Genomic DNA, 22,702 nt, shown 5'->3' with positions numbered 1-22,702 from the left:
TTTATAATTATTCTAATGAAATAAAAAATTTAATACATCTGAAACCTACTTTATGTTTTTTTTTGTTATATTTAAAGTATCCTATACAATATATTCTACAAAAAAATTATATTACTAACTTTTTAGATATTACCAATGCTACTAAAAACTAAATATCAAGAAACATTTTTTTATGTTAATGTTCATTAGAAAAAAACTTAACTATACCTCTTATAAAAATCTAAACTATAGCTTATCTATATTTTAAACTATTACAAATCTCATAAACTAATAATTATTTACAAAAACATAATATAAAATTTTTTTTAATCACAAAACTTACTTTTGTTTGATATAGTAAAAAATAAAAAAAATTTCATTGCGACCATAGCATCCATGTGCATTATCCAAGCCATTTAAAAAAAAATAAAAAATTATTACTTTTGATTTAATAAAAGATTTTTGTTTTCATTTTCTTTTTTTTGGTATTTTTTTTAAATTTTTTTTTGTGTTTTTTAAAATTTTAAGTTGTTTTTGGTTTTTGAAAAAAATTTTATAGTATTTGTTTTATATTTTTTTTCTTAAAGAAATATTTCAATGAAAAAGAAAGTCTTCAACGAATTGAAAACCAATTTTGCGACTCTTCATTTGCGATTCTTTATTTGCGGCTTTCCATTTGTGACCTTTTATTTGTGTCTCTTAACTTGCGAATTTCATTTTGCCCGTTTCATCTGTAAGTCTTCCTTATAGAATATTCCTTTACGAATTGTCCTTTTAAAATTATTTTTTTTTTCACGTTGTAAAGATATTCTTTGGGACGGAAATTTGTAACTAAGTTTCTGCAGAGCAAAGCAATAGTGTTTGAGATTTGAGAAATTTTCATTAGTGGTAATGTTGCAGAAACTTTTGAAACAGATTTTACGTTCCTTAAAAAAAAGAATAATTATTAAATTGTACTTTAATTAAAATTGAATTTTATATGCTATTTTCTATAACATTATATGGATATATTGTATTTCAAGTAGCACTATATGAATTAAAATTGTATGCCTGCTTTCTTCTATTGCTTTCACCTATAATAATAAAAATAAATAAGAAAATCCTTTTTAAAACTTACCATTTAATCTTTTCTTTTTTAATATCTAAAGACAATTTTATTTAAATTTAATGTACTATATGCTTATATACATTATAAATGATACTACTTATGTAAAAATAAGTAAAGCATTAAATAACCTGAAAAATAAATACATCCCTCATATTAAGTATGTATGTATACTAAACTTAGTTCGTCCCATTTACAGTAGTCTTGTACAAGTCTGAAAAATATAATCTGAAAAAAAAGTTAAAAATTTCATTAACTTTTGTAAAAGTAAATTATATATTAATAGAAGATATTAAAAAGTATAAAACTTTTGTTTATAATATAAAGAAAAATTTTTTTTTAGAGGGAACTTTATTGCATCCAAATTAACCGATTTTATGATGTTAAGTAAATAATTTGACCATACATCCAAAATTTTTGCGAGTAATGGCGTCCTTAAAAACTTAACTCAAATGATGTAATTTAATTTGATGTCAATTATTCAGTCAATCCTCAATCCCACGTTGCCAAAAAGGTATATCCTGAAAATTTAAAAATTAGTTACATCCAATCGTTTTTGTGTTAATTTGAAACTCTGCAGTAAAATTGCTAAAGTTCTAAAAAAAATAATTAAATGATTGAATACTTATTAAACTTACCCTACAAAGTAGTTCCCCTTTGCGACATTTCTATTTGCGACATACCAGGGTGTTTGTGACTTCTCAATAGAAATTTGAACATAAAAAGTGCATAAAATTGTTCAAACTTCTATGAGAGCACAAATTTGCGACTAGGTTTAAAAACCGCAATTTGAATCTACAAATAAAATAAAAAAATATAAAAATGTTAACATTATAAAAAATTTAAACATAAAAGGATATTAATGCTATAATAAATAATAAAATTATTACAAATATCTAAAGAATGACTGGATGAAGTAAATTTCCAAGCTTTTATATTGCCATTTTCATGGTACTCTTTATCTCTGTCTTTATTCTATAATCTAAACTCATTAATAAAGTGGGTTGGAAATGGCAGTTATATTATTATAGATAGCACAATTATGAAAATATATCGTTCTGCTTATGTTATCTAACCAAGAACACCACCCATTTAAAAACATTGAGAATTTGAAAAAAAAGAATCGGCTTTTATCAAATAAAATAATATAACAACTTTTAATTTATAAATATTAGTAAAAGAATATAATCTATTCATAACAAAGGAATATTAAACAAATTATATCTTAAATATGAATTTGAAAAAAAAAGTAATTGTTGTTTAACAAAGACCAATTAACAAATGAATACATTATAAAAATATAATCAGATATATTCACAATCATTTGAAAACGTTAATAATTATAATAAAGTATGTTAGGAAATTTTCTTAAATAATGATTTTGACAAAAGTAACGTCAATGATATAAGAACTTTATCTTCCACAATTAACTATACTTTATAATATGCTTCTATTATAGTTAAAATATCGTTAATATACAAGTGGTGAAATAAAAAAAAAGGGTTAATAATTTGTACCAAAAGTAGTAATATAATAAAAGATAAAAAAAATTGTTCTCAATCTAACTAATAAGCTAACTTAAAAATTGTTAATAATTTAGAATGTATCTATATACTAATATGTACTAGAAATAATGAACATAAACTTGCAAAATAATAATTTGTATATAAATTATAATTTTAAGAAAATAAACCTACCAAAAATGTAAAGATAAGATAATCCATAGAAGTTAAAATATAAATTAAAGTAGAGACAAAATATAGATAGAATAAAATTATTGAAAATAAAATGGAAATAAAAATTATTGAATATATATTAATATAAAATGATGGTACAAATCAAAAAACATAGTATAAGTTTAATAAAATACATGATTATGACAAAAAAAATCAAAGTTTGCAAAATGTGAAACATAAAAAAACTTTTGACAATTATAATAGAATAAAGGTATGTTGAACAGCTTAAAAACAGACTTTTTTATGTGAAAAAATGGAAAATTAGTTTTAAGTATTCCTTGATCGAACTGAGAATTTTCTTAACTAGTGCAACATTTTGCACTTTTCCTCAACAAAAGTGGCTAATAACTTAAAATAACAGAATTTTTTTGGAAAAAAAAATATCACATATTATAGATCATCCTTAAATACATTAATTTATCTTTTTTTTATTTTTTTTTAATTAAAAATAAGACTCATTTTGAAGAAAAATATCATTTTTTACTTGAAAATTGCACTAGTTCATACAGTAGTATTGATAATGTATGTACATGATGCCTTGTCATTCTGAGAGTTCAATGTGTCTAACCATAATGATGAGAAAGTATAATATACCGACATATTTTATTATCCACTTATGTTCTGACCTCTAGTATTACGTAGCATGGGCAGTGCTAAATTATTTGATTAAATGCTTCTTATTATTTTAAATAATAATCTTTTATTTCATTTAAAAATATAACAGTTTGAAAAATCATTATAGGATATATATATATATATATTTAAATATTTATAATTAGTAATATTTTTATTTTAGGATTTAACAAAATATTTTGTTAACACAAAACTTCAACTTTGGGTATTACTTTTTATTTACAAAGGTATATATATATATTTCACTGAGACTTTTAGTAATAAATTTTTTTTTTAGAAAAACAAAGTAACACAAGGAGATTTTGATTTTCCTGGATGGAGGAAGCTAATTGCTTCCTCCACGAGGAACATTATTCTTCATTTAATGGAGGATAAATGAATGAAATAATGTTTATGGGCTCGGATGCGGAAAGTTATTATAACTTTATTAGCAAACTAGCTTAACATGATATTGCGAAGGGAAAATAATCTTAAATAATTTTTTATTATGAAGTTATCTTCATAAGGTAGAAACCAAATGGTCTACCAATTTATATATATATATATATATATATATATTTACAAATATATGTATATATATATATCTTTTTTTTATATAAATGTGGTTTTGGATTTTTTATCGGTCGCAAGGTTGTACATAGAACTTAAACAAAAAAAAATCTAAAAAACAAAAAAATTGAAAAAATCAAATAAAAAACAAAAAAAAAAAAAATAAACCATTTCAAAAATTCTGGCCTGGCCGTGCACAAAATTGTATATAGAATAAATTTTTATCATTTTTTTTCTATCAAATGTCTTTTCAATCCTTTTTTTTTAAATACCTGGAGTACGCAAATTGTACAAAGAATAATATTACTTTTATTTTTCATAATATTTTTTTAGATTTTACTTAGTGATAACGGATACATTCGCAAATTGTATATAGAATGTAATACTTTTTTTTTTAACTTTTTACCGTAGTTTGTAGTTTTTTTTATTATGTAACTTTTTTTATTTTTTTTTTAAATTTTTTTATTGTAATTATTTTTATAAATATACTTAAAAATTTACATATATAAACATCTTTTTTTTCTTCATAAACATTTATATTACATAAATAAAAATGAGTAGGAATAGATAAAATTTGAATAAAACGAAGATCTTTATAATTTGTTCAAACTATTTTATACAATGTATTATAATGCAAGTTGATAATACTTTTATTACTCACTAATTTTTTTTCTCTTTGCTTCATAAATTTAACAGTCTGGAAAATTTGTTGTATATATAAACATATCATTTTGATTAAAAAATATTTATTATATTACTTAAAATAATTTTCAAAGAACAAATTTTTTTGATTTTTAAAAAGAAATTTATAATTAATTTGCAACTTCTTTCCATTGTTACTAGTTATTGAGTTAAGAATTATATTTATTAAGAAAAAAAGTTGTAATGATATTAATTTAATAGTTTACACATTAATTTAATTTTTTTAAGTTGTTTAAACAATAAAAATTTAAAGGTAAATAATGGTTTGTAACATTATTATAATTTTGGACAATGTATAATATTATCAGTATTACAAGAAAAAAATATGTTACTTTGAATGATTGAAAAAAATTTAATAAAATATCTGATAACATGTTTTTAAATCTGATTTTTAAAAATATAATAGTATTTTTAAAATTATTTTCAATATGAAAAATCCTCAATAAGATATATATATATAAAGAAAAATGAAGTTGTGAGACATTACTGCAGACCATTTTAATATTTTTGTTTTAAACATTCCAATAAATCTAACGTTTGATTGTTAAGATATATAATAGTTTTTAAAACACAATTAAAAAGCACTATTATATAAATGAAAATGTCTTTACATTTTGATTGTTGTATTATTTCTAATGTAATTTTTATAAGTTAAATTTTTTTTTTATAAAAATGATTTATCATCTAAAAAATTATATTACACAAACTTCGGGATAGTTATAAAACGCACATTGTATTAAATTGAAAGGATATACTGTAGTAAATTTGAAATTCATTTTATATCTTTTTTAAATATATATTATTAATTCATTATTTATATTCATCATGAGAAAAAGAGTGTGTTAACCGCTAAAAATATAATTTATAGATGAAAAGTAATTAGACTTCTACTGACAAGCAGAAAATTATATGATATCTTATTTAAAAAGTAGTGTAGTTTGTTATAAACAACTAACATATTGTCATTTTGAGGGAACAGCAACTTTGTCTCGCCTTGTTAATTGAAATGCCAATAAGCCGGTTTGTTTATTTTTTGATATATTTATAAAATTCTATTATAAGAACATTATTTATACAAACTACAATAAAATTTATAATAAAAATAAATTATATAATTTTATAGAAAATTATATTTTTTAAAAATTGCAATTAGAACTTTATTGTTGTCCTTGAACATTAATTAAAAAAAAAGATAAAATTCTATAAAAGAATGTTTTTAAAGTACATTTGAATTTATTGGATAAAAATTGTCGTGTGAGAAAAGACTTTTTTTTATTATAATTTAATCAACTTACTTTTGTAAGTTTTCCATAAAAATTAAAGTATCATTTTGAAATAAATTGAAAAAAGAAAACTAAATTGATTTTATAAATCAATAACATACTGTTATCATTAAAACAATTAACAAATATACATTTGATAATAAAAGACATACAATTAAAAGATATTGTATCATTTTATAATAGGCCCAATTTCTTTTTTTAAATGAAAAAGAAGATTGTAAATTATAAAATTAATACATATTTAATAACTTTCAAGTATGTAATAAAATTTATTATTTGAGTTAAAACAAGGATACTGTACTTTTTTTTATAGTATAATAATGTTTTTATGAAAATTTTTTTTTAAGTATGTTACTTTACATATCTGGTAAAATTAGTAGATACAATTTTAAGAAGTCTTAAAATAGTCTACAAAATGAATACGGTATAAGATTAACTCAAATTCAATTCTTCAACAAATTTTTAGTTATAAAATTATCCAAAATATATGCATATATAAAGTATAATTTAACATAAATTATTTTTTATAAGCAGAAAATTTAATATAGTATGCTTTACTCTTTCTATTGGAAATAATACAGCTTTACATTATAAAATGATCTTAGTAGAATTAGATAAAAAAAAATTTTTATTTATTTTATGATATTATATTATTTATGTAATAAATATTTTAAAAAAAAACTATGTAATTTATTGAATTTTAATATTTTAAATTTAAAAACTGAAATATTATTTTTGATAAAGTATAATATGATTAGGAGTATATTCTCTAAAACTTTGCATTAAAACATTGCTCAACAACATTATATCAATTAGATGTTGAGCCAATGTTTAACGTGAAGCTTTAGAAAATAATTTTAATATCAATTGATAACTATATACAAAATTACTCTTTTAGATATTTATGTGTATGTATATTAAATTTAATGTTTATTTAAAAAACGATATCAATTGTTTATATCTAAATATGTTGTCTAATAAAATAAAATATTAATATATATATCTGAATAGTTACAGTTAATTTTAAAATTTTATAAAATTTTGTAAAATTAATTTTAAATATAAAAACTAAAATTTTAATAATTTGATATAATAAATAAACTTACATATTTAAAAATGTTTTATGAAATATGTCATAATATTATATTTACAATATCATGCATATATCTAATATTTCAAATTTTTGCCTTATAAAAAAGAGAATACCTTTTAAAATGAAGTATCTATGTACTAAACCTTTTTATAGATAAACAGTAACTTAAATAGTCTTTTTATTTAAAATAAAAGATTTTATGAAAATGACATTGAGATTTAATAAAAACCTCTTTATATATGAATTCATAAAGTTAAATTTATAAAGAAATAAAATACACTCCTATTTTATATTAAAATTATTCAAGATAAGATTGCTTATTTTTAGTAAGATTGTAAAATTGACTCTTTTTTAATTATTAATATTACAACATACTTCTATAAGAAATTTAAGAAATTTTGATATATCATAAAAATATACTATTAAAATTTAACTTTAAAACATAATATTTATAATAACGGCTAAATATATGACTTGTTAGATAAAATATCTCTAACATTAAAGTTGAAAGATAAAATATAAATTTAAGATTTATTAATTAGTACAGAAACTAAAAATTAATAATATTTGCAAAACAAAGACATTCAGTAACATATATGTATATACATTATAGAATTTATAATTATGTGTTAATGACGAACATCCTTAAAAAGGTTTTTATTTCATTCCACCTGCTGATGTATTTGATTTAAATGTAGCCAATTTACTTTTTAAAATATGCTGTACAAATACTTACTTAAAAATATAATTAGCAATACATTATATGACTGATATTCTATTAAATTACTTTTATATGTAATAAATTAAAAGATTTATATAAAATAACCAGTAACCAAAAAAAAACTCAAGATAAAAACTATTATTTTTATGTTTCTTTTTTTATTAATTAAAAATTTATGTATTAAATCAATTTTAATATAAATCTAATAATAGAAATTAAAACTTGTTAACAACTAATTTTTATTACGAAAATCTATTATAACTATGAAAACAAAGAATTTAATAAAATAAGACCACTTCTAGTATTGTTAAATTAAAATCATAGATGTTAATATTTAAAAACAACGATTATAAAAAGATACAATATTATTACTTTTTATTTAAAATTAGATAAATTATATAAAGTGATTAAAATAATAAAATAAAATTTTATAAAACAATAACTAAATAAAAATTAATAATTAAATTTAAAAAAAAAATATAAATATTTATGCCTATATTTATATCTAAAATTATTTATTTTAACGTTCTTTAACTATTTCTTTGGTCATTTAAGTAGATTATACAAAACTAGATTTCTTATTATCTTTTAATCCAATTTTTTAGCTTTCTATATTTGTTTGAATTAATCTTTGCATTATTTATTTTTAATATTTATAAAAAGAATGTCGATTATTAAGTTTTCCTTTTCTTTAAATAAAATATTGTACTCATAATCTTTTATGATGGTTAATATTAAAATATAAAAAAAATAAATAATTTGAAAAAAAAAAAACTATAGAAATTTTCTTTTATTTAAATTTTAAAATATTTGTATGCTAAAATATAATGAAACGTAAGATTGCATACATTAAATGATCACTGAAGTATATTTTATCTCATTATTTCTGTTTTCTATATTCATTTGTTAACACAGCTTGTGGTTTTAAGAATTTGCACATTATTTAATTTTATAATATTCATAATGTAAAAAAGATTATATAAAATAATTTTTTCATAAATTAGAATTTTCAAATATTTTAAATTTTTACATCATTATTTTTGTTATAACAAGTTGCTGAAAAGGATATAAGTACTTTTTAACCACTAGGGAAATTAGTACACATACTAAGAAGATTTTTTGCAAGAAAGATAATGAACTCTCCATTACCTTGAATATACAGTATATTTCATTACAAATTTTACAATTTCTACCAACTTATGAAACATACATAATTATGATAATTATATATTTTTTTTATTTAGTATTTGATAACAACATTCAGGGACAGGCAGATAATAAATAATTTGATTTTCAATTTTCAAGAATATTAGTATCTATACATAAGTAATAAACATTTTCCTTGACATTTTTGATAAAAAAAATCATTTAACGTTGATTGATAAAATAATAGACTTTATTATATAAATTAAATACAAATACAAATATAGTTAATAACTAATAATAAACCATTTAATCAGGATGTGATGATTAGCTTGTTTGAAAAATAAATAAAATAATAATAATTATAAGTATCAAAACACCTTTAACAATCGTGATGTTTATTTTCAAAGACAAAAATAAAAAAAAAATCTAACTTTTGTTAGTATTTTAAAGATAGCACGCGTTTCGCGTATCTTACTTGCAAAGAATAAACTTTCATTAATTAAAACTTTATATTAAAAGTTTATATAAAAAGCAATTTTAATTTAATAAGATTTTATAAGTTTTAAGTTTTTTTTTTTAATGATTTCATTGTATATTTTTAAAAAACGCTTTTTCTAACTTATTTTAATGTTTAGATAAAAATTTTACTTCAATATTACTTTAAAAAATCATTTGAAGCAAGTCTTAATATTAAACTTTTTGCAATAAAAGTTATGTGAAATTGAAGTAGTTGGAAAAATGTCTGAATGTTTGTAATGACTACATTGTTTTATTCCAGAAAAAATTATTAAAAATTAAAAACAAAAGAAATTTTGACAACTATTTTAAATATATAAATTTTTTTTAGACTTAGCTTTTTTAAATAAGATATTAAAAATTTTACAAAAATAATTGAAATAAGTAATGCTCTAGTAATTATAAATAAACTAAGTTTTAAAATTTTTTTAAAAAATCATTGCTGATAAATTACAAGACATTGAAAATTTAAACTTTTTAAAGTAAAATTTTTATTTCAATGATAATATAATATTTACTACATGCATTAATATTTAAACTTGTTTATTCAGAAAAAAAAAAGTTATATCAATATTAAAAGATTGAACAGGGTTGTAGCATAAAAAAATACTATGAATAAATTTGGTAATAAAAAATCAAACAGTATATTAAAAAATTATACGTAAACTTATTACAATTATCTTTTTATAAACTTAGTATGTAATATAAAATTTTTTTAATTAAACACCAGATTTCAAATTTGCGTTACAAAATATATTGTATAAATAGATTTTTATATTTTATCAAATTATGTTGTATTAAAAAAATAAACAAAATAATATTTTGGCAAAAAATTATAAATATTACTTTATATAAAAAAAACTCTTTTTAAATCATTTCATATTTAACTTTATTATTTAATATTTAACATGTAAAACTTTTTATTTAAAACTAAATACACTTTGAATGATATAAAAGAAAACTAATTTGTAAAGGTAAGCAAAATTAAAATGCATTTTATAAAATATTTAGCTATCTTTGCCATTTTCGCCATTCAATTCAGTTTACAAGAAGTTTCTTCTGAAGATGATTCAAATCAAGTTGCAGTTCTATCACAAGAAGAAAACAATTTGCCTTTAAAACAAACTCAAACTGGAGGAAAAAGTTTATTTAGTAGTTTCAAAAACAAGGTCAGTGAAAAAGCAAACGGATTGAAATCAAAAATTGTAAGTAAAAATATTAAATTGTCTTTTGAATTTCTTTTAGGTTCAAGCTAAAGACAAAGTAAAATTAGGATTAGAGAAAGCCAAGAATGAAGTAAATAAAAGAGTTAGCAGCAGTCCTAAACTTCAAAAAAGCGTAAGTTTTAACATAACGTCTTAATTATATTTTTAGTTGAATTTTGCAAACAATTTAAAAGACAAAACTTTAAATGCTGGAAAGAAATTAAAAAATAAAGTTTTAAAGTTTTTTTAAAGATTAGGAATTTTAATTTAAAAAATTATAGTAAACATTGAAATATTTTTATAAACCAAAGTTTAATTTGTAATTATATTGGCGATATTCAGGTACTCAAAGTCAGACTTAACACTTTATTGCAGATAAGACGAACAATAAAATGATATATATAAAAAAAAATGGGCCCACTAAAATATGAGAATTCAGGAGATAATAGTAATATACTTACATTTACACTATATAAGGTAATACTAAATAAATTCTCCTCTATTTCTTTCGCTAACCCCTAAAATTCAAAAATTGATTACTAAATTTTAATGACATTAAATGATAACGATACTGAGTAAACTGAGCTTAAATGATGAAACTATCTTTTAAATACTTTTCTTTTTTTGATTACATCATGAAAGTATTTTACTCTCCCTTTTCTCAGACTAGACTTAGTGGGTTAAGTATAACTTGTTTTGCTTAAGAAAATTGATATGAATATAAGTCCTCCTTAAAGGTCTCCATAGAATCTTTTAATTTTAGCCTTGCTTGCTGTCAAAATTTTTCCATTCTTAGCTTTAAAGGTGACCTTAGTCCCAACATCTTTAATTACTATAAATGGTCCTTGGTATAAGTCTTTAAACTTTCCCTCAAGATTCTTTTTATACATGAACTTATCTCCAGGTTTATAAATGATATTTAATACTTTGGCCTTTTCATTTATTCTTGCCTTAATTTCCTCAGAATATTCATTATCTAAATGTCTTATATATGCTGCTACATTCATAAGTTCATGGAGATCTTGATTTCTATCCACATACTTAATATTGCTTTGTAAATATTGTGTTATCATATTGTGAGGTTGTTGTAAGAATAATTTTTCATATGGTGAATAAGTCATATTTCCCGTCTTGGAAGTGTTAATATAATTTGCTACTAATGGAAGTGTTTTTGACCAAGAAATGTTGTTGTTACATGATATTTTATAAATTATAGCAGAAGTAGTTCTAAAGGTTCTTTCGATCAAAGAATTACTTTGAGAGTCTCTAGGTGTTGATTTTATTACATTAATTCCTAGTTCTTTACATTCAGAAATGAAGTTATCACTGGAAAACATTCCATCTCCGTCTGTACGTATAGATTTTGCCATTCCAAATGGTAACATCACCCATCTGAGTAATTCATTTAAGATTTCTTTGTATGATTTCGTTTTTAGTGGTATACTCCACAAATATCTTGTACAGTTGTCTTGTACATTCATAACATATTTAAATCCCCCATCGGGTATAACTGGACATAGTAGATCTAGTGATAAAGAATCCATAGGATATTCAGTATAAGATGTAACTTTTGCACTTGGTTGTCTTGTCGGTGCACTATTTCTTTTAGCACATTCTAAACAATTATTCAAAACTTTTCTTATATTCATTGCCATCTTTTCACAGTATGCTAACTGTCTTAGCATAGCTCTAGTTTTTAAGTATGAGAAATGTCCATTTTCATGAAGCAGAGATATTATTTTGTTGCTTAATGATTGTGGTATGAAGCAGACAAATCCTTCATTTTCTTCTTTTGAAGATTGATCTTCCGTGTCTTCATTAGTTCTATTGTTTATTTTGATTTTTACAATTCCATCAATTTTTTTTATAGGATAATCTAAATGAAATCCTGTTGATAATGCCTTTTGAATGGTTTCATCTTTCTCTTGATGTTCTTTTAGTTCTTCTGTTTTCAATATGGTTTGTTGATTAGCAATCATTTGAAGTAATTTAAATTCATTTTCATTGTCTATGGTTTCAACTTTAGGTTTCTTCGGTCTTCCCCTCTTTCGTTTTCTTATAACTGCATATGTATGTAAAGATTCTTCTAGTTGTGTCCAATTTACCATCTGTAAATTTATTTCATCTTCCTTCTGTATTTCTTTTTCATATTCATGAAGTCTAGATAACCAATCTGGGACTACATTATCTTCCCCTTTTCGGTATGTAATGTCAGCGTCAAATTCAGCTAAATAATTAAGTAATTCTACAAATCTACTTTCAGTAGCTGTATTCTTTATTGTAGTCAAAGGTTTATGATCACATATTATTTCAATGCCCTTTTTGCATTTTATTAAAATATATGCCCAATGTTTGAGACATTCTACAATTGCCTTTAGCTCAAGATACGTCGAATGCCTTTTCCTAACAGAATATGGTAATTTCATAGAATAAAAGGCTAATGGTTTTTCTACATTTACGCCGTTTATATCAATCATTTGTGTTAAACATCCACCCAAACCCGTTTCAGACGAATCTGTATGTAAATAATATTTCTTATTAGGATCTCCAAAATTTAACTTTTGTGGATTCATTAATTCCTCAACAATATCTTTATAAAGTTTCAAGTTTTCTCCCTCTAATATTATGTTATTATTTTTCTTTCCTGTGGTCAATGTAAACAATTTGGCAGATTTTTGAGAATAATTTTTTATACAAGATCTAAAATAATTAGTGGCTAACAAAAATCGGAGTAGTTGTTTCTTGGTTTGTGGAATTTTGGAGTTTAAAATTTTTGTGGTGCTAGATTGTGAAGGTTTCCACCCTTCTTTGTCAAAAGTAAACGATAAAAATTCTACTTGTTTTAAAAAGAATGAAGATTTACTAAATGAAGCCTTCAATTTGTATTTTCTCATTAAAGAAAAGAAACGACGAAGTAGATTCATGTGTATTTCAGGATCTGTATCATCTGTCAATAAAAGAGCGTCATCATGGTATAAAACAAGTTCTTTAGATTTTATTAAGGTAGCAAATATTTTTTGCATTTCTATGTGTAGTAAATGGCTAGAATTTTTCGCTCCCATTGGTAATGTGAGATAAATGTAATTTCTGGAGCCTACTGTTAGTCCAAAATCATTTCTATTATTTTCATGAAGCATGAATTGAGCATAAGCAGACTTTAAATCTATACGAGAGCAATAATAAAATGGTTTCATTTCCATAATGGTTTCCATCACCGGTTTTTGTCTAATATCTAGTTTCTTGGTTATATCATTAATTTTACGTAAATCTGTAACTAAACGGTAGGTACCATTGGGTTTCTTTACCAGCATTGTAGGATGATTCAATGTTGCTGTGCCTCTTTTCAGTACTCCTGCTTTCACCCATTGCTCAGCAATTTCAATGGCAGTGCTTTCTAAATTTACTGGAATAGGATAAGTAGGATATTTCTTAGGATCTCTGTCGAAAAAGAATTGTTCTTGACATACAACTTCTCCAGGGGTAATGTCCATTTCACTTTCCGCAAAACAATCTTCATATTCTTTTCTCAGCTTCAACGAGAATCTAGAACTGTTCTCATAAGTGTATTTATTGCTTAGATGACAAATGGCTCTATGGTCTAAAGTTTTATCTTCATCAAAGATCAATTTCCCTGTTTGACAATCTAGGACAGCATTCAATCGTTTTAATAAATTGGTACCAAGTAAAATGTCAAATCCTTCAAAGTCATGCTTTGCGACCAATGTATCATGCAATTCATAAGTGTTATCATTAATAGTTATTGATAAATTTCCCTTTAACTTCTTTAAACTTATATGACCATCAGTAACACTTAATTTTTCTTCTTTATCAGATTCTTCCAACTTTAAACAATCTTTCAAGTGACGTGATATAATTGTACAATCAGCACAGGTATCTATGGCTCCTATAACTTCCATATTGTAGATTCGACATGGTGTTAAGAAAATTCGGTTTGAATTGATGTTAGATATAGGCATAGGTTCCTTATATTTTATGGAGTTATATAATAATTTGGAGAATTCTTTCACCCTTTCTTCTGATGCTTCATCAGTGTTATTTGTGTTGTTGTTTTTTTCTTCTCCTGTTACATTTAATAAAGCTGTCTTCTTTATTTCCTTCTTACTATAACAATTTTTAGCAATATGCCCTTGCTTTCCGCAAGAATTACAAATTATCGGATTACGTTTGGTATCTGTCTTATTTTCTGGATTTGTCAATCCATTACTCCTACTAGTTAGAGATTTCTTTCCCTTGTCAATTTTCCTAAATCTCTCATCGTCAAATTTCTTTCTTTTCTCCAAATCATATTTACTCTTAACAACAGCTATAAAATGGTTCCATTCATAGAATTCTCTGTCTTCTACATGTTGTTGTACATCCGAAGGTAACAATTCAATGATTATATCAATTTGTTCTTGAATTCGATCCTCCTTGGATTTCCTTTTTAAAAGTTCTTTACAACACTTCTCAACATCCGATGACACTTTCTCTAATTCATCATATCGGAGGTTTCTTTTTCTTTTGATTTGTCTAAGGGTTTCCCTGGCTGTAACCTTTTCCATACCGCCTGTATGTTCTTTCTTAAGTTGTTCTACTAACTCTATATATGAATCTTGATCATACTCTCTTGCCATATTCATAGCATCTCCTGTGAGATATAATTTTAAATAGTTGTAATGCTGCTCTTCCGGCACATTGGTAATACTTAAATATGTACTAAACTTTTCATACCATTCTTCAAAGTTTTCTTCAGATTTATATTCTTTAATGATGACATTCCGTGCAATTTCAGCCTGTACTTGTGAAGCAGTATTTATATTGTTTTTGTGCCTTCCCGTATCGGCTTGAATTTTGACAAGTTCCTGTACCTGGGTAGCTAAAACAGTGACGAGCTCTGTCAATTCTTTAATTTGATGATCTTCAATAGATCGATCCTCTTCGAAGTTCATGGTTTTAGTAGTAGCTTTCCTGGTTTCCTTAACAATAGTTTTAAATCTTTCTGACTCTGTCAACCTTTCTAAATTTGAGGCTTTAAACAAATTTCTTTTAGTTGAAGACCTAGTTCTCTCGCGCATATAATCTTTTATCCAGTTTAATTTGTAATTATATTGGCGATATTCAGGTACTCAAAGTCAGACTTAACACTTTATTGCAGATAAGACGAACAATAAAATTATATATATAAAAAAAAATGGGCCCACTAAAATATGAGAATTCAGGAGATAATAGTAATATACTTACATTTACACTATATAAGGTAATACTAAATAAATTCTCCTCTATTTCTTTCGCTAACCCCTAAAATTCAAAAATTGATTACTAAATTTTAATGACATTAAATGATAACGATACTGAGTAAACTGAGCTTAAATGATGAAACTATCTTTTAAATACTTTTCTTTTTTTGATTACATCATGAAAGTATTTTACTCCAAATATGAATAATACAATATTTCATTCAAGAAACAATTTTTTAAAAAATTTAAAAAATTAAAATTTAATATTATATAACTTGATTATGAAAATATTAGTGTTTATTATTATTATTTTTTTAATAAAAATTAGAAACAATTAATTATATTTTATGAAATGGAATTTTAATTGCTAGTAATTTTCTGTATTAGATAGCAATTTTTTGTCCTGCAATTTATTTTAAAAGAATCAATATTTTTTAAAGCGTTTCCTTTAATTTTTTTTAATATAGTAGATTTAAAGCAATTATTTGAAATTAAGAACAGTAAAGTTTTAAAATGCCAAAAGTGTTTTATATCATATATTGTAAAAACCAAGTGAATGTTTTAATTTTATACATAAATTCTTTTAAAAACTATGTACCTTAAAAAATTACATATTTGATTTATAAATCAGTTTATTTAAAAGATTTATCTCTACAGATGCATATTGAATATTTTATAATCATAACTCGAAATATACTTCAACATAATTATTTTAAAACAAATAATAATTTTGTACTTCTTGCTGTATATTTATAAATATAAATTTAATTTTTAAAAAAATAAATGCTTTTTTTGTTATCAGAACTAATAGTTTTTTCGAAAAAAGTTTAAAATATTGTTATCTTTAAAAATTATAACTTTTAAAAAAAATTTTATTTTATAAAATAAAAATTTTAATTAGAATACAATTTATAAAACTTTTTTTTTATAATATTTCTACATTTTTACAAATAATTACTTTGTATTAAAGACATTCTCTTAAAAACTAAAAGAACTTTATTATTTTTAACGTTTAAATTGAGCAAAAAATTTTGATAGCCTCGTTCGTATATTCTTTATATCCTTATCAGTAAGTAATAAAACAGGATATCTTTTAACAATTAATTTAATATAAAAACTATAAAAAAGATTAAAATTTTAAATTATATTTCTTATCACTTACCGTGGTATTAAAGCAATAATTGTTGACAATAATACAACAGCCCAAAAAACAAACGATATTGTATTATATACACCAACATATACAGGTGTATCTGTAATTCCCATTGATGCTGATATAAATATTGTATATAAAACAAAATATAATACATGAACAAAAAAAAATATAACATTACAAAAAAATAATATCCATGTCCAATTTTTAGTTAATAAACAAAGATGAAGTGTATTAACCATAAATATTGATGTTAATAAACAATATCCAAATGACCACATATCAATTGTAGTATCATTATATGCAAGATATGTACAAAAAAATATTGCCAAACTTTGCCACAATGCATCAAGAATATTTAATATAAATAATCTAACACTATATAAATCATTTTCTAAATTTGTTTTGTATAATTCAGGATTATTAAATAATTGTTTAGGTGAATAATTTTGATCTAATATTCCATACATTAATGGTTGAAGTCCTGAAAAAATAATTGGATATAACATTGAATAGTATGGATCATATGGACACATTGTACTAACACCATTATAAAAATTGTACCAAAATAATGTAAAACAATATACCTAAACAAAAAAAATTATATATATATATATAAATTATTATATTATTTATATAAAACTTACAAAATTTTTATAAAATAAATATAATAATGATTCTGTTATTCGATAATAACACCAATGTCCATGAATTAATAATAAAGTTTGAAGAAATTTAAATCTTCCTAATGAATAATCAGCTGACATAACAGCTTGCATACCTTCTTGTCCTCCTAAACCAACACCAATATTAGCACTTATTATCATTGGTACATCATTTGCTCCATCACCAATTGCTAAAACTTTTGATTTAAATTCTTTTATAACAGTTTGTGCCACTATAGCTTTATCATTAGGTGTCATTCTATAACATAAAACAGATGAAGCATTTTTCAATATTCTTATAACATTTTCATCATTATCTTTTAATAATTTAACACCACTTGATGAAAGAACAGCATTATATTGATATGGTATTCTCATTGGTATTTTTTCTAAATCTTCTAAACAATTTATTTTAACTTGTTTTGTATTAACATCAAATAATGAACAACTTCTTGCAACATTTAATGCTGTTTCATATTTGTCACCTGTCAATACCCATATATGTATTCCTGCTTTTCTTAATGAAATAATTGTTTCTGGTACACCATCTTGTAAACGATCTTCAATTGATACAACACCAAGTAATATAAAATCTTTTTCTAATTCATTATAAGCTAAATTTAATTGTTCTTCATGATTTATATCATTATTATATTCAATATTATCAATAGTATCAATAAATTTATTTAATTCATCAAATGTTATAATACGATAAGCTAAACATAATGTTCTTCTTCCACTACTTGAAAATTCTTTTAATGCTTTTTTTGATGATTTTATAATTTTTTTACCATATTCTGATGATGAAAATGATTTATCTAAATTATTCATAATTGCATCATCAGCACCTTTTGAATAGATATATATTTTACCTTTTTGAATTGATATAACAGACATACGTTTTCTATTAGAATCAAATTTTAAAATTTTTGTTATATTTATATTTAAGTATCCATAACCATTTATTGATAAATCAATGCTATTATGATGACGTTTAAGCATTGTAAAACCTAATACTTTAGCACCTTTAACAAGACATAATTCATCTGGACTTTCACTTTCATATACATCATCTTTTCTATTTATTATCATTTTATTTTTTGAATCATTTTCAAGAATACCTTTTATAACATATCTTAACTTTTTTCTATTATGTTTAATATTTTTACTAACTTTTCTAGAAAATATTCTTATTGATGTTCGTATTTTATCTGAAAATGAACTAATACTACTTGTTTCTTGATCTTCACTTGATTGTGTTGTTGATGATAATTCAACAATTACATCATCATTTCTTCTACTATTTGTATCACCTGTATGATCATAAAAAACAGCATTTGCTACTTGTAATGTATTCCCTTGAACAAAACCTCTTTCAATAGTATCTTCTCTTTTTTTTGTTACAACAACAGTATTACATATAGCCATATTTATAATAAAATGATAAACAGAACTATTTTCATCATGTATTCCTTCACTTAATTCTTTAATTAATTTTTTACTTCTATAAACTTCTGTATCTTTATCTAATGGATTTATATAAATTTGTTCACAATCTTTTGAATAATCTATACCATTAATATGACAACCACGAAAAACCATTTTATTTTCAGTAAGTGTTCCTGTTTTATCTGATAAAATAAATTTTATTTGTCCTAATTCTTCTGGTATATTTAATGTTTTTACTTCTATTGTTTTATCACTTTCTTCATGATATAAATTTATATCTCTTGTCATAAAATATGATAATGCAACTTTAATAAATTCAATTGATATATATAATGAAAGTGGTACTAATGTTTGATAATCAAGTATAAAACCAAATATTGTAAGAATAATTTTAATAATAATTGTTCTATTATATTCAAGAACAAATGGTATATCTAAACCAGGTTGTTGTTTTCTTGAATATACTGATTGAAATATTATTGAAAATATTGTTTCAAATGTACATATTAAAAAAAGTAATCCTATACATATTAATGTATATTTATTAGTTGATTTATCTAAACTACTTGTTTTATGTCTTACATATCCATTATTTAATAATGCTTTTGTATCTTTTCCTGTATATAAAACAATTCCTTCAATAAATGTTGTATTTTTTATTTGACATCCACGATAAATAATATTATCTTTATTAATAATATCATATTTATTTTGTGAATATATAACTTTTCCATTAAATTTATCAAAATCTTTATCTGGTTGTGAACAAAATATTGATAAATTTAAAAATGTTGGATTAAATTCTTGTTCAGTTTCACAACAATATTCAATACATGATTTTAATACTTTTTTTTCTTTTAAATTACTTTCACCATCTAAATTTGATGTTTCAACATAAACAGTACCATCAATATCAGAACATCTCATTAATAATATATCAGCTGGTATTGTTTCATTTATACTTAAATGAACAAAATCACCAACCAATACATTTTCCCAATCCATCTTACGAAATCTTTTTTTTGATGCATCAAAAACATAAACTAATGATTTATTTATATTTTTATCATTTTTTCTTCTTCTATAATCTTCAAAAAAATCTTTAATTGATTTAAATATCATTATAATACCAATAGGTAAAAATGCTTTCCAACCACTATATGCTTCCAAAAATGGTATTGTATTTAAAGTAGCAACAAATAAAAAATATATATTTGCATAAACTTTTAATTGAAGTAAAAAATTTTGTATTGGAAATAATATTAATGAAGGATATTTTGTTGTTGATATTTTATTACTATTATACTTTTTATTATTAATCAAATCATATCTTGGAGTATCAGCATATAAATAATTTGGTATTATTTCACGTTGCCTTAATATTATAAAAGAATTATTTTTTTAAAAAAAAATAAATTAAATAAAAATAATATAACTTACGATTTATCATAAACAATAGAATCTGGGAAGAATATTTTTTTTATTCCAGAACAAATATTTAAAAATGTATGAATAATTGGTGGATTTTTTGGAACCCATTTTGTTGAAGGTGTAATACTTATTACATCTTCATTAGACATTTATATATTTTAAATAGTATTATAAATTAAACATTTAATTTTAAGTTGATATTATAATAATTTTTTAAACTGCTTTATTTTCAAAACTATTATACCTTTATCATCATTCATATATTCTTAGATCGATTATTTTATTACTGATTATTCATGCTTAGAAATACTTACAAATAATGATTAAATATAGATATGATTTTATTATTGATAAAATTTTCAATGAGTAACTGTTTAGGTATTTTAAAATGATCTTTTATTATAAATTTTTATCCTTATTTGTTTAACTTTTTAAATTTAATAGCAACTTAAAGATATAAAATGTGGTATTGAAAATTTAATTGTAAATTGGTGATGAAAAATTTTTTTACCTAAAATATAAAATTAATATATGGTATAATACAAACAATACATTTAATTTTATATTAATAATTTATTTATTTTATACATATTATATATTTCAACAATTTGATACTTATAATACATTATGGTAATAATGTCATTTACACTCAATATAACTTAATAGATCAAGCATTTATTGAATTAAATAAAAATTGATAAATGTCCAGTACTTCTAAGTATTCATATATTAGTACACATTGCTTCCTTTATTATATAATATACAAAATTGATTATTAACTAGAGAAAATTTTGATATTTTAATGTAACAATGTATATTTAAGAATACATTTAATCATATTAAAAAATATTTTTGCCCTTATTAATATTAGGTTAAGATGATAGTTTTATACAGATATTATAACTATAAAATATTCTTTTCATATTTAATATATTTATAATTATATCATTAAACATTTTTCCTTATATACATATTTTTTTTGCCAATGTTTAAAAAAAACAATTTTAATATATTTTTTTATTTCTTAATATACTATAATTTTTTATACAAAATATTTGTTAATGGAGATAGTTTAATTCCAATGGGTGATAATCATTTAAAAATTGATAATTTAAAACCACTATCTATTGGTAATAGAAGAAAAATAAAAAAAATGAAATGTTATGAAATGTATATTTTTTATAATAATAGAGGTGAAATTATTGAAGAAGAAATTATACGTGAATTAAAACCAAAAGTTATAAAATCAAAACATTTTAATTACAAATGGAATGGTACTTTACCAATATCTAATAAAATATCAAAAGTTGATTTAAATAATCAGGTATTAAATCAAAATTATAATAAACAAAAGTTAATGAAAACAGTATTATCAAGAAATAGGACTATAACAAGAATTACACCTTTTTCATTGTCACATAATAATGATATTAGAAGATCCCCAACAAATTATAATATAAATGAAAATTTTCAAACATTAAAAAAATCACTTTCATTGAATAAATATTATCAATATAACATTAATAAGTTAAAGTCAGCTTCACATACAAATGATCCAGTAAAAATAATGTATAATGATAAACAAAACAAACCAAATAAAAACAAATATGGAAAATATCCAAAAACTTATGTTAAAACATCAATTGATTCAATTGCTGATGAAAAAACAGAAAATATAGAAAAAAATGAAACAAAAAATTTATCACAATTAATGCCACCATCAGCTATTCCTTACAATAACAATAGATTAATGCAAGCAAAATTAAATAATAATGTTATTCTTGATAAAGATATACCAATGAAAGAAGAGATATCAGATGAAAATTGTCAAAAAATACAAACATTTGCTAAAAGTTTTGGTATTATTAATGTTCAAGATTGGGTACATAATAATTGTTTTTTAGTCAAATTATATATACCAAATGCAACTTGTTCTCAAATTAATCATCTTATTGATTCCTGTTATAATAAAAAGAATATTTAAATACTTATTTCACAATGTTTATATGTGTAAACTTTTATAAATGAAAAGAAAATTTACACAGTTATGATGATTTATTTAAAATAGAATACATTGTAGTAATTAAAAAATTTACATG

General features: G+C 22.0%; 5 protein-coding genes across 5 annotated transcripts; 2 read left to right on the top strand and 3 right to left on the bottom strand.

Moving 5' to 3' along the window:
* Nucleotides 1-996: 996 nt before the first annotated feature.
* On the bottom strand, nt 997-2,808 carry SRAE_X000191400 (Peptidase C14, caspase non-catalytic subunit p10 domain-containing protein; the record flags this gene model as incomplete). The annotated part of the gene is made up of 6 exons (XM_024654329.1): nt 997-1,052; nt 1,097-1,121; nt 1,629-1,680; nt 1,723-1,784; nt 1,844-1,879; nt 2,782-2,808. 6 exons carry the CDS (start codon nt 2,806-2,808, stop codon nt 997-999), a joined length of 258 nt encoding a protein of 85 aa, XP_024499384.1.
* Nucleotides 2,809-10,452: 7,644 nt separating this feature from the next.
* Nucleotides 10,453-10,918, top strand: SRAE_X000191300 (Hypothetical protein; the record flags this gene model as incomplete). The annotated part of the gene is made up of 3 exons (XM_024654318.1): nt 10,453-10,668; nt 10,709-10,801; nt 10,838-10,918. 3 exons carry the CDS (start codon nt 10,453-10,455, stop codon nt 10,916-10,918), a joined length of 390 nt encoding a protein of 129 aa, XP_024499383.1.
* A 481-nt stretch (nt 10,919-11,399) lies between these two features.
* On the bottom strand, nt 11,400-15,743 carry SRAE_X000191200 (Reverse transcriptase domain and Integrase,catalytic core domain and Zinc finger, CCHC-type domain and Protein of unknown function DUF1759 family and Ribonuclease H-like domain and Aspartic peptidase domain-containing protein; the record flags this gene model as incomplete). Its single annotated transcript, XM_024654307.1, has 1 exon — nt 11,400-15,743. One exon carries the CDS (start codon nt 15,741-15,743, stop codon nt 11,400-11,402), a length of 4,344 nt encoding a protein of 1,447 aa, XP_024499382.1.
* A 1,167-nt stretch (nt 15,744-16,910) lies between these two features.
* Nucleotides 16,911-20,752, bottom strand: SRAE_X000191100 (Probable phospholipid-transporting ATPase VA; the record flags this gene model as incomplete). Its single annotated transcript, XM_024654296.1, has 4 exons — nt 16,911-17,022; nt 17,068-17,645; nt 17,706-20,547; nt 20,613-20,752. 4 exons carry the CDS (start codon nt 20,750-20,752, stop codon nt 16,911-16,913), a joined length of 3,672 nt encoding a protein of 1,223 aa, XP_024499381.1.
* Nucleotides 20,753-21,684: 932 nt separating this feature from the next.
* On the top strand, nt 21,685-22,587 carry SRAE_X000191000 (Hypothetical protein; the record flags this gene model as incomplete). Its single annotated transcript, XM_024654285.1, has 1 exon — nt 21,685-22,587. The coding sequence occupies one exon, from the start codon at nt 21,685-21,687 to the stop codon at nt 22,585-22,587; it is 903 nt and encodes a 300-aa protein (XP_024499380.1).
* Between the last annotated feature and the right edge of the window lie 115 nt (nt 22,588-22,702).

Source organism: Strongyloides ratti, scaffold srae_chrx_scaffold0000003, assembly GCF_001040885.1.
Source record: "Strongyloides ratti genome assembly S_ratti_ED321, scaffold srae_chrx_scaffold0000003".
Lineage (NCBI taxonomy): Eukaryota > Metazoa > Nematoda > Chromadorea > Rhabditida > Strongyloididae > Strongyloides > Strongyloides ratti.
The sequence above is the reverse complement of the archived record's forward strand: the minus strand, read 5'-3'. Positions and strand labels throughout refer to the sequence as shown.